The 13,493-nt window shown below is 40.3% G+C and overlaps 1 protein-coding gene across 2 annotated transcripts in view; it reads right to left on the reverse strand.

Moving 5' to 3' along the window:
• The window catches only part of Bcap29 (B cell receptor associated protein 29), a 42,722-nt gene that overhangs the window by 28,283 nt on the left and 946 nt on the right, over nt 1-13,493 (reverse strand). Inside the window, exons 1-5 of one of the 2 annotated variants that reach the window (XM_021202322.2) lie at nt 10,687-10,724; nt 10,334-10,464; nt 6,727-6,827; nt 2,981-3,131; nt 403-538 (exon numbers count right to left, since the gene is read on the reverse strand). In XM_021202322.2, coding sequence (XP_021057981.1) covers nt 403-538; nt 2,981-3,131; nt 6,727-6,827; nt 10,334-10,425 — 480 coding nt within the window. In that variant the 5' untranslated portion in view covers nt 10,426-10,464; nt 10,687-10,724. Of the gene's footprint in view, nt 1-402; nt 539-2,980; nt 3,132-6,726; nt 6,828-10,333; nt 10,465-10,686; nt 10,725-13,493 lie in introns of those variants that run through there. The other variant, XM_029540897.1, reaches the window with a different exon arrangement.

Consider the following 13,493-nt stretch of genomic DNA (forward strand, 5'->3'; position numbering starts at 1 on the left):
GTGAAGTTAATTAGTAAAAAAAAAAAAAAAATTAAATAAAAAAAAGCTTATGCACACTCCCATGATTTATAGAAACAGGACCACTGGTATTTAATTTGGGAAAGTGTGGAAGCAAGCAACCCTAAAGAATAGTGCACATTTTTAACATAGCACTCAGGAGGCAGATGGGTAGGAAGATCTCTGAGTTCAAGGCCAGCCTCATTTACGGGGGGAGGGGGGGAGAGGGGGGGTTCTAAAACACAACAAACAATAACAACAACAGTAATCACTCCTTAGGCTATTGTCTCTGTCACTTTCTCCTGATAAATTATGAAAATGCTACTTTTGAAGCTAAAAAGAGTACATTTCTCCTTGTGAACATTAACAGCATTGGCACATTTTTTTATAAAGAAAATTAAATACCAATTTTAGTTTTTCATTCTCTTCCATGAATTTCTTGGCAGTCTTATTGGTATTTTCTGCTTGGATTTTAAGCACTCCTTTGTTTGATATTTCTTTTGCCAGCTGAGTAATAAGCGTAACGAGACGTCTCAACACTCTGAGGGGAAAAACAAATGAAGTTCAGAATAATGCGTAACTAGATTAATCATCGGGAACTCTGACTCTAACACAAACAGCCATTGTCAAATAATTCCTTTTAGATCTACAGGAATGGTGGTGGAAGCAACATTTAAACGGGACATTTCCTTTTCGCTATACAAGTCTGTCAGTTAAAACAAGCTGGGCTTCACTCCTTTGCATCCTCTTTTAGAAGGCAAGCATTAGAATACAGAGCTGGAGAGCTGGCCCTGCTCCTGGCCATCTGCAGCTTTGGGAAAGCTAGCTGAGGCAGTGCTGGAGAGCTGACCCTGCTGGTGCAGGTGCAGGAGAGCTGGCTGGCTGATGTCCAAATCCAAGGGCTTTGGGTTGGCTCACCCCAATATCCACCCCATCTATGACCTGCTGGGGTGTGTGAAGGAAGAGTCCTGCAGACCCAAAGCTGCAGGATTTCCATGACACAGGGTAACAGGAAGATATCCAAGAGGAGTGCATGTGAGGATCCAGTAGAGACAGTGTAGCAGAATCCAGAGGCTCAAACCAGATCACTCATTGAAATGAACACTTGCAGGTAAAGATGTGTGAACAAAAGGGTGTACTATGTGACACACTGAAGTTTCCACAACAAGATTTTTTTAATTCTATCTTCTTTTCTTTGTGTGTTTATGGGGGAGGACAGAAACAACACACAGATGGAGTGGTCTCTCACAGCTTCTTGCACACAATGCTATTTTCTTTTTATAAGCCATTAGCCTAAAGTAGTCAAGTGACATTTTAATTAATTTGGTTTTTTGAGACAGGGTTTCTCTTCATATCCCTAGCTGTACTGGAACTCACTCCCTGGACTGGACAAGCATTGACCTCAGAGATCTGACTATCTCTGCCTTCTGAGTGCTAGGATTAAAGGCGTGTGCCACCACTGGCTTCTGGATGGTATTGCAAGGCCAGCAAGAAAATCTCCACTTTAAAAAAAAAAAATTGCAGTTTAAAGATCATTCTATAAGGGGGCACAAGTCCAAAAAAATGAATATTGACATGTTTACATATAAGCTCCACTGTTAGATATTAAAATTAATCTCTTCAATTATTCTTTTAGCAGCTATTTACTAAGGAACTACTATGTTAGGTCAGAGGGTCATAGCCGAAAGGAAACTTAATTCTTGCCTTCAAGTTTAAGTCCTAGTTGGAGACATTTTTTAAAAATTTTTATTGTTGTTTTTAAGACAGGGTCTGACTATATAGCTCCAGCTGTCCTGGAACTCACTCTGTAGACCAGACTGGCCTCGAACTCACAGAGATCTGCCTGCCTCTGCTTTAATCCTAAGCACTGGCTTCTGGCTGGAGATATAAACAGTATTTAGTTGCAATTGTGAATGGCACTACAAGTTGAAGTCAGGACTTAACAGAAGATCTGCACACTTTGGAGGAACTGATGGCCACAAGGCTTCTTTTAAAAAGCTAAAAGATAAGTAAAAGTTAAATAAAAAATAGACGGCCAGGTATGGTCAGCTTAGCCTTTAAACCCAGCACTTGAGCAGCAGAGGTCTCAGATATCTGAGTTCAAGGTCAGCCTGGTTTATACCAACAGGTTCCAGGCCAGCGTTACACAGTGAGACCCTGTCTCAGAAATAAAAGCAACAGAGCTTTAGCTTCCCAAGTTCTTCCCTACCGTGTGCTTTGCAGAGGGTCTTTATCTCTGGGTGCCTGCTGGATTTATGCGCTTCCTCATCCCTAATGATAACTGTTCTTCAAACACCAGTAAAACAAACAAACAAAGACTGGGAGGACGAAAGAGTGTTCTAGAATAGTTTGTAGGATGACTCAAGTGGGAAGAACAGAGATATTTCATAAACAGTAACTATTTTTTTTAAAAGGAGAGTGGGAATGAGATGGACTGTATGTATTGGAGCAGCAAGAGAGGGATCCAGAAAGTCAGCCACCTGATCACTCAAGGCCGTCTGCAGTCTGCAGATCTACCCGCTGGAACCTCCCCCTTGTTTTTGAGATTGTAATTTAATTACATGTCTCCTTTCCCTTTCCTCCCTCCAAGCCCTCCCCTATATCTTTGACAATTCTCCTTCAAATTCATGCCCTCCTCTCCTCCCTTTTACTAATTGCTATTGCATCTACGTACATATATATATTCCTAAATATAGCCTGTTCAGTCCATAGACTGCTATTTGGATGTATGGTTTCAGGGCTGAACACTTGGCATTGGGCAACCAATTCATAGGTTCTTCCCTTCCAAAGGCAATGTCTTCTGTTCCAAGCTTTCTTTAGTGTGACTAAGACTTGCTACTTGAGTATATCATTTGCATTCTTTTATGAAGATATCAATGAAAAGATCTTAGTGTAAGTGGAAAAAACAAAGGGAATTCTATGAGTTATTGATACAACTGTGCTTGCACATTTCTTTTTTTTTTTTTTTTTTTTTTTTACTTACAGCCAAAAAAATAATGAGAATCCAGAAATATACAGATTTCTTTGAGACCTGAAGAGCTTCATCTGAGTGTGCTCAAAGGCACCAGGTCTGCTGGCTGAGTTCTTCTCCACCACATTTATGGACGAATACTTTCTTACTTCTCTCACGGCATCTGTTACGAGACAGAGAATGCTACTTTTGGGTTTTAAGAAAGCATTTTCTTTAAACAAGAAGGAGTTGCAGAATAACCTACCAGCCTTTTAAATAATGGACTTTAGATATGCTCTTCTTTCCTTTTGTCCCTCTTTAGTACCTGACAGGGTATTGAGCTTAAAGATGAACGTTTGTAAGTGGATAGTAGTGGCAATTTATGAATCAGCACTACAGCATTTTAAAATCTTTCCTTTGTGGCTTACTTATCATCTTACTGTCAAGTCTTGATCTGCTGTGAAATATTATCTCTTACTCTTTCCATTTCTCTGCATGACTAAAATTCATCTTGCTGTCAGGATAGATAAAATCCTGCCTCCCTTAAAGTGCCAGCATCCTATTATACTCACGATTACTTTGTATAATTTAGACTTCAGAACTGTTTCGTTTCATTGAAATTTCTATTTGCACAGACTAGTTAAATGAGATTCAGACGATGCTGCATTTTCACAAAGGTTCACAGGCACTATCTCTGAATCATGCCATGTTTCTATCACTCCAAATAAAATCCCAACAAAGCGCTGCACAAGAAGGTTCCATTTTCTCACCTCACATTTGTATGCTATCTCTGACTGAAAATCTTTATTTCCAATACCATTAGGCATAGTAGTTCACTTTCTGTGTGTTGCAACATACACAAAGGTAGGGTTTGTGTGTGTGTGTGTGTGTGTTGTTGTTGTTGTTGTTGTTGTTTTTTCAGATAGGGTCTCAGGGTGTAGCTCTGGCTGTCCTGGAATTCACTATGTGGGTCAAGCTGGCCTTGAACTCACAAAGCCTCACCTGCTTCTACCTTCTGAGCACTAGGATTAAAAGCATGCACCACCACCACCACCACCCGGCTGCATAGTTTTTGCACATGGATTATCTGGCAGCTGTATGGTAACATGTTCTGCCTTGGAGATGGAGTTCCCAGAGTCCATCGAGGTAAGAATAAAGGAAACAGACATGCACAGATGCAAAGGGAAGTTCAACTACTAGTACTAGTCCTTCCTTGGCATCTGGCTTCCTGCTTTATCTGCACCTCACTGAATCAACAACTATTTTATTAAAAATTTCTTTTCTTTCTTTTTTAAAATTCTTCTTTCTTGCTCAAGTGAGGGTAAGCTGGTTTTGGATAAATATAGCCAAAAGAATCCACTACAGTTCTCTTTTCTTACACAGGTAAGTGACAGCTTTCAGTAGACATTTTGATACCTTTTAAAGAGTTGAGATTATTTCTTATTCTTTTACTTCACAGATACATTTGTCAAACTAAGAGAGACAGATGCCATTCCAAAGTTATTCAGGTAGTTGGTGGCTTGGTAATGATCATTTTTCTCTACTTCTTTACTATTTTATTGTGTTGTTATATGGATGGAGATTAAGTGCACAATGCTAACAATAACATACCATGACAAATATTGACATTTTTCAAGTAAAATACAAATCCATTCAAAACTTGATGCAATTTCCTTCTTGGGGTTTTGTTTTGTTTTGTTGTTGCTGTTGGTTTTGAGACAGGGCTTCACCATACAGCTCTGGCTGTCTTTGAACTCACAGAGGTCTATCTACTAGGCTCGGTTTCTGCCTCCTGAGTGCCACCACACCCAGCTTCCCTTCTGGTTTTTAAGAGTTCTATACTCCTCACTTCTGTAAAGAGGATCAACTGTATTTCAAAGATTAATGTTCAGAACATGACACAGTTTTGCATAAAGGCACATCAAACACAGTGGTGAAGGTTCCAAGTTGGTACCAGTAAACCCACTTAACCCACAAAATGAGAGTTAGGAGGAAGTTCCTAGGGCAAAGTTTATAATGTATATTAAAAACTAAAGTAGCAAGAAGTGACATTTGCAAGAAGTGGGTAGGTAATCTTAGACAAGTCACTTAATTTTGCTGGTCTCAGTCGTTTCTAAAAGAACATGGAGATTATGAAGGCTTGTGGAATTTCTGCTTTGGAAACCTTAAAGCTCTACTTTTAAAGTATGAAGTATCATTACCATGAACATTTCTAACCTGCTGAAAAACTCATTCAGGCTGCATATTTTCTGTAAAATGCTTATTATCAGACATGCGTGGATTTAGGCTGTTTTTGCTGCTATTGTTAAGAATTTTGAAAATTCAATGTTTTAACTATTACTCAAATGTAAACATGAAATACACTTAAATTTTATACATATTTTATAGATGTAAGCCTGAAGTTAATTTCAGACAATGTCTTTACTGTTCTTGGATTTTGACTCTAATCTATCATACAAAATGAGGGATAAAATTTTCCACCTGTACCAGCATGCTTGTGCAAAAATGTTTTTACTTCTTTAGATTCAAAATTTTAAATTTAGAATTTTTAGTCCAGTACACATCTATAATCCTATCATATGAATTCAAATTTTGAAGAATTTTTCATATTTGACTTGTTTTTTCAGTCCAAAGTCTCTTTGATAATTTCCCCTAAGTATCTCAGTATGCATCTTCTTAGATATATTCCTATATAAAAACTATTAGTAACTTTTTTTTTAATCCAGGGGATAGACAGCCAATGTTTTAGTCAAAAGGACAGGCAATGGATGTTTGTAGGGCTTACCAGCTGCAATATTAAACTCTGAAAATAGGCATAGGCCATGTGGTGTTTGAATAGGTATGCTATCCAGAAACTCATGTGTTTGAATGCTTGGCCCATAGGGAGTAACACTATTAGGAAGTGTGGCCTTGTTGGAGGAGATTTGCCTTTCTGGAGGAAGTCTGTGACTGTGGAGATGGGCTTTGAGGTCTCCCATGTCCAAGCTACACCTAGTATGTATGGCACACAAGTCTCCTTATGCTGACTTCAGATCAAGATGTAGAACTCTCAGCTCCTTCTCCAGCACCAAGTCTGCCTGGATGATGCCATGCTTCCCACCATGATAACAGACTAAACCTCTGAAACTGTAAGCCAGCCCCAATTAAATGTTTTTCTTTGTAAGAGTTACCTTGGCCATAGTGTCTCCTCACAGCAATGAAACCCTAACTAAGGCACACCATATGCAAAAGCAAGAATGGTGACGTTTCAATAAAACTGTGTCTACAGATATAGGCTTCTGAACCACAAAGATGCAATACAATACTGCTATCACAACTAAAGCAAAAATGTATCAATATTACCTAACAATCACTTAATATTAAAAAAAAATTGCAATAGCCACTAAAGCTGCTGCTTTTAATCAGGTTTCAGTGAAGACTCACACTTGTCTAAGAATCTCTTAAGAGTCTATTGTTCCACTTGTATGTTTGTTGCATACAAGCCCACGACAACACTACAGCAAAGACCATAACTGTCAATCATCTGCCAACTTGAAAGGAGGCCACTTGTTACATTGTATTTAAACTTCAAAGTAACCTAGAAAAGGTTAAGAACCACTGCACCTGAAGTTTGAGTATATAAAATAGTACCAAATATGTATCAAAATAGCCATAATTACCTTAATATTAATACATAAAATAGTCTTTCAATATATCAATAACATCAACCTAACCAATCAAAACCCAGATAATTTACTGAAAAGAACTGGATTCAAAGGAGGGATGTAGCTGGTACTTACCTAGAAACAGAACAATCAATAGGATTATAATGGTAAGGAAAGCTTTGTTCCAAAAACTTGCAATCTTACCCCAGACACTAAATGAAAAAATCTTCTGCCATCTGTAAAGCAATACAATTAGATTAGATGAGCAAACACCCAAACAACAAACAAACCAAGAGCTGGTCTTGAAATGTTGTAAAATACTGAAATGCTTTGATAACAGTGTGACAAAAATTAAAGACATTTAATTTTAAAAGCTGTTCATCCTCTTTCATGACATAATAACTCATGAACTAGAAAATACTTACTTTTTAATTAAATACTAGGATGCTTGATGGTTTAAATATTCTAAAGTGAAAATAACTTTTTGTTTTGTTTTTGTATTTTTGAGACAGGATTTCTCTGGATAGCCTTGGTCATTCTGGAACTCTAGACCAGGGTGGCCACGAACTCAGAGTTAGGCCTGCCTTTGCATTCTGAGTAGTGGGATTAAAGATGTGCCACCACTGCCTGACTGAAAATAACTTTTAAAGTAGAAGTTATTTTTCACAATGAGCAGAACCTTAGAAGGAAACGTAGACATTGGTATGTGCACACGCACACATGCCTGTAGACTCCACAGTGTAGAGGGTAGAGGGCAATCTGAGAGGTTGTTCCTTAGGAGCCCAGCCTTCCCACCTTGCTTAGAGATCCTGGGACTCACTGACTGGCAGGCTGGCTGCCTAGTCAGCTCTAAGGATTTGCCTGCTTTTGCCTCACCAGCACTGGGATTATTAACCTCTGAATCACACCTGGCTTTTTCCCACGGGTTTTAGAAATCAAACTAAGGTTCTCCATCTTGTATGGCAGGCAATTTACCAATCTTACTATCCCAATAGAAAATTCTTATACTGTCACATTTTGGATGAAAGTTATTTCTTTTTCCCTAGAGAACTGTCTCAGAAATGATGGAAGTCTATTGATCCAACAATTAGGAACACCTAATTCTCTGTTTATTAGACACAGTGTCTTGCTGTGCAGCCTCTGCTGGTAGGGAACTTGCCAGAGCTGCCTCTGAAGTTGCAGTCCTCTTGCTTCAGCCTGCAAAGTGCTGCAGATAGACGCATGCACGGCCATGTCTGGCTTCTGCAGGTTAATTTTTATGTGATGTGCTTCTATCATCTACACTAAGTAATGTAAAGAAAGTAATTTCTTTCTTTAACCAAAAGGGAATCTAAAATGACTGAGATATGGCATATATGCAAAATGAAAAAAAAAAAACCCAAACTTTTACGAATAAACATTTTCACATGTAAATGCTCCTATAATTTACCAATTAACTAGGTCTAGGTCTGAACACAGAGGAAATGAGATGACCAAACAGTCTAGACAGAGTGAGCAGCATAAGCCAAGCCACAGAAATGACGAGTTACAAGTGGCTAAGCCATCCATCCTGTAACTGGAAAGGTCTCAAACGCTGAACCTAAGCATTTTAAATTCGTAATACATCAGGTCAAAAGGAGGTATCAAGGTAATTAGTATGTGAATATACTTCACAAACACAACTGAAAATTGTCACTGTAAAATATGACAAACTATTAATACAATCTGAAAGGAACTATCCATAATAACTTCAAGCTGAGAGAAGACAGACACAGGTGAATCAGTTCTTTTTGCCTTGATGACCAAACTCAAAGCATTTTTTTATAGGCACTATTTAAATCTAACATTACAAACATTAAAAAAAAAAGAATATAAATGGTAATAGCTTGTTGTAGGTCCAAATGCAAATTCGTTTACCTCTTTAAGAGTCAATAAAAGAGGGAAGTAAGAACCTCCCAGAAGGGCCATCTAGGAGTTTTCAGTAGACTGAATTTAAGATCGGACACCAGCTATTATTTATTGAGTTGATGGATTATCAGTTGGAACACATGCACTATCTCGTCTAATTACCACAACACCATACAAAGTCCACACCACTATTACCCGGAAAACTGACCAAAAAAGGTAAAACATTTCTCAAAGTCATCCAATAACAGGAAGTCAAATGAAAAGCGTTATTCTGAGCATGTATGTACCTTCAACCACTTTACTACAGCAGAAAAGACGAGACAGACTAAATGAAGGCTTTGAGGATTATGATTGACATACACACTGTGGATAAACACATGGAGGGGCACAGATGATTCCTGTACATGTGTACCACATGTTCTTACATGACAATATTCATATATCATGTGCACCGATTCACACTTTCATCTCATAGCTACTAGATCAGGACGGGTACAAAACTGTAAATGGCAAGCAGTGAAAGACTGGTCTATCAATCCTCCTGATGACTTCTCTTTTCAAATCTCTAAGCCTTATTTATAAATCTGTTGTGCATAAAAAAATTGACTTCTTGAGCCGGGCGTGGTGGTGCACGCCTTTAATCCCAGCACTTGGGAGGCAGAGGCAGGCAGATTTCTGAGTTCGAGGCTAGCCTGGTCTACAAAGTGAGTTCCAGGACAGCCAGGGCTACACAGAGAAACCCTGTCTCGAAAAACCTAAAAAAAAAAAAAAAAAAAAAAAAAATTGACTTCTTGAATATGTAAAACTCTATCACAAGTAATACCAAACATGTCTGCTTTTGAAGTCTGAGGTAGAAAGAACAGGGACAGCATTGTGTGACTGTAAGCTAAGGATCATATCTGGAGTCTGATAGACCAGTTAGGTGACTTAGGTTATGGAACAGGGCCTTGCTGGCCTTAAGCATATGATCTATAGAACCCATGGTTGGTGGGAAGAACTTGGTCCGCCCTACAGTATGATTTACTGCTTCTTGTAAGGGAGGGAAAGGTCATGGTGTGGAGACAAGGACAGGGAAGAGCTGCAATCCAGGCAGATGAGGAGTTTCAAGTTTTTGAAAGACTGCGTGGACCCTGAGCCAGTCCATTTTATTGTCCCAAGTTAACAGTTTTGCACTCATCCTTTTATTTCTCTGCTCAAATGCAGGGCAGTTTAGGGGGCATGGAGGGGGAGAGAGGAAGAGGGGGAGGGGAAAGGTGAGAAATGAAGAGGGGGGAAGAGGAAGAAGGGAGGGGGAGGGAGAGAGAGAATGAGAATATGAATATATAGATATATAGACAGGACAGATGTCCAAGGCATAACCATGGCTTTATTATACCAGTAATCAAGACCAAAAAACTAGGTTCTTTTAAAAAGGAGGTGAAAAATCTATTTGTACACATAATCAAGCTTTATATAAAGTAGTATTTCAAAAGTTACCAGACAGCAAATTTTGGTTTCTTTTTTAAAGACTACCTTTTATATAATTGGCTCCCATCTTTTATTTAATAATCCATTTGTTGTATGTATGTATGTGTATGCATCATGTGTTGATGTGCGTGCAAGGGTGTTTCTGGGAGTCCCAGGGTGGAAGTGTGGCGGTCAGAAGACAACTTTGTGGAGTCGGTTCTCCTTCCACCATGTGGTTTCTGGAGTATCGAACTGAAATTCTCTCCCTTGGCTGCAAGCGCCCTTTACCTACAGAGCCACCCCGCCGGTCCTCCCAAAACTTTCTAACCTTACAAAGCGCATCGCACGCCCGCAGCCTGAAGAAGCTAATCAAACATTTGGTACTGTTAAGGATCTGACCATTTCCTACCTCTGAGGAGGAATAAAGGGCAGGCAGAAGATTACAATGAGTCCTATTTCAGCATAAAGAAAGCTGGCAACCGCCGCCCATTGGATTGTCATCGTTTTTGTTTGTTTGTTTGCTTTTTTTCTTCTTCACACCTACAGAGAAAGATTTCAATTTTAGAGAAACATGGGTGAACGGCCAGACACGCGGCGTGGGGCCTGCCGGGAGTTCGCCTAACTCCGGGTGACGAGGCAGTACGCCGGACGGCCCCGCAGGCTCTCCCGGGGCCCCGAGGCGACCCGGGCCGCCCGCCGCCGTGGCCCAAGCCGCAGAACGCGTGGTCTGCAGCGGGGCCGCCCGCCGCCCGTCAGGCTTACCCGCCGCCGCCGATCGCTCCGCGTGCCCCGCCGCCCGCCTGCGCGCGCACGTCCCACGCCGCCGGGAGCGCGCCGGGCCCGGCTGAGGTCACACTGGCGCGACCGCGCCTCCCGCGGCTCTTGTTACCTGGTGCGCGGGGTCCGAGGCCCCTCCACGCGGGCTCGGGATTCCCCCGAAGGGCTGATCCCTGATGTGGCTGATGCCGGATGACGGGAGCCAGGTGCCCTATGGTGGCAGCCTGCCTCCCTGCCCCGAGTTAAACTGAATTTAAGTCAAGGCCCAGGCCTGGGGGTCTGTGGAGCATCTTGTGTTTTGCATGCTGTTTTCCTGGTCCTCCCTTGCCCATCGGCAGGACCAGGCAACTTGAGGGAAGTGCTGGGTCTACTCCTTTACCTAACCATATTCCCTTAGGTAACTAAGGGCCCCAGAAACCACTGAGGGTGGACTCCCTCATGGTTGGTTAACATTGCATTCCACCTCCGCTTTCCCTGGTAACACTAGAAAGAAAAACCTAACAACTGCCTCTCCTTAGGCTTTCTGGTCAATCTCTGCAATATCCCTGCTCTAAGTGGACAACTGGCATCCCGATCTGCTCCAAAGATAACCTTGCATACTATTGTCTCCTCCCTTAAGTTGGCCAGGAGTCCACTATCCAGGAAATTGGATTCACTGGGAGACAAAGAGGTGGGAGGATTAATCATTCCATTAATAAGATGTGGCACTTACACATCCCAAGATGGCGCCCCTTGAAGGCGCTTCCTTCTGCCCTGTGGCAGTAGTAAGCTTGCTTGGCTTTCTAGGTTCTAATTCAGAAAAGCCTAACACCTGCCTTTGTTTTTCTCCAGTGGATAGCCAGAAGCCTAAGCAAGCTTTTCGCTGATAATGGGCTTTCTCATTTCTGAATGCCTGTCCCCTCCTGGAACTTCCGGTTTGACCTCCATTTCTGAACAAGGCAATGTTATTTGACCCTTTTATGTCTAAAGGTGTAACTTTTGTCTTTTTCCTTCTCTTCATCCCCTTGGCTACCTTGGTTTTTTGTTTGTTTTTTGTTCTGTTCTTTGTTTTTTAGTTTCAAATTAATAGGATTGCCCTTTAAAAAAGCTTTGGCATTCTATTAACAAAACTAGGAATCTAAAAGGGAACTCCAAATACTTCCAGATTTTCAACATATGTGAATACTATATATATATATATATATATATATATATATATATATATATATAGTTTTTTCTTCAATATTTGCAAATCTCAGGCATGTAATTTCAGAAGGTTCAAGATCCCCTGTAAGGCTGTTGTGCAGTTGCTCAGATGCTTAATCATGACTTTTGAGCAGCCACCTGGGTTTGCTACGCGTCTATTTTAAATGTCTATGCGTAAATCTATGGTAAGCTCTTTAGAACCTTTTTGCCAGTGTGCACATGTATATATAGTGGTGGAGGTCAAAGGTGGATGGCAAATGTCTCCCTCACCACTTGCTCACCTATTCTTGGAGAGTGTTTCTTACCTGAAACTTCCTGTGACTACATGAAACTCTAGCTCGAAAACAATAAACTCCAATTCTGCTTCATACTAAGTCCCTGAAATTCCTTTCCCCCTCTTTTCTTTACTTTTTCTTTTTCTTTTTTTTCTTTTCTTTTGGTGGCACAGTCAAGAATTCCTGTTTCACTCAAGTAGAGGTCTTTGAAAAGAATTCGCACCGTGGGGTTACATCTCAGCTCTTACTGCCTTTACTGCTAACATAAACACTGTGCTATAGAATACAATTATATTGGGAACATTACATGTTAAAGAATAAGTAAGCGCAGAATATAGACTACATTTCAGGGTTGGGGTTACTTGCTTAGTTAGTGGTAGTGCCTGCCAGGCACACATGAGGCTTAAAGTTCAATCCCCAGCACAAAACAACCCCCCCCCCCCGAAAACAAATCTCCCACATTTAAGTGAGTGCTTTTAAAAACTGTATCACATAGATATCTGATCATAAGTAGCAGGAAGAAAAATGCAGGCTGAACTTAGCACAAAAGGTTGGGATCTGCCATGCACATTTCCCATAGTCCACCTCTCTCCAGTCAAGCAACTGTACTGTATGTAGTACTGTACCAGTGTTCATTCCCTTCAGAGTTAATGTGCAAATGCCAGAACGACGACCTCACTTCCGTATTCAAGTGAAAAAAACCCATCTTTAAAACTGAATAAACTGAAAAGTGAGAGCACAGATATGACCAAGAAAAAAATAGAAGCACATGTTAAACTTGATTCATGGCCTCAAACAGCCTGAAGTAAACAGTTGTAGAGAACGCTCCACAGGCTTCCTGGTTTTGACATTCAGTAATATTTTAGTACTGAGCCCTTATTTCATCCAGAGACTTCTTGTCATCTACATGTCCCTCATTAATAAAAGCTGCTAGCAACATCGAGCCATAAAAATATCATGAAAAACTATAAAATTTAGTTTAATATTAAAATCTAGTTACTATCCTCCAATATTTTAAATTAAAAATTATAACTATGTACGCTGTATATTGTGTTTGTGTGTAAGAGCACTGTATATGCTATAGCATATGTATAGATGTCAGAGGAAAATTCAGTGGAGTTGGTTTTCTCTTTGCATCTTTACACAGCTTCTGGGGATCAAATTCAGGTCATCAATATTACTCTGCAAGGGGCTTCACCTGGTGCTCTTTGGCTGGTTTTAGGAAGAATTTTAAATACATATTCATTTATTTACACATTAGCTACCAGATTCTTCATATGTAAGACGTAGAAGGCTGCAATTGCTTTTTTCTTTTTACATACCACAATTCTG

Source organism: Mus pahari, chromosome 7 (genome assembly GCF_900095145.1).
Source record: "Mus pahari chromosome 7, PAHARI_EIJ_v1.1, whole genome shotgun sequence".
NCBI classification, from domain to species: Eukaryota; Metazoa; Chordata; class Mammalia; order Rodentia; family Muridae; genus Mus; species Mus pahari.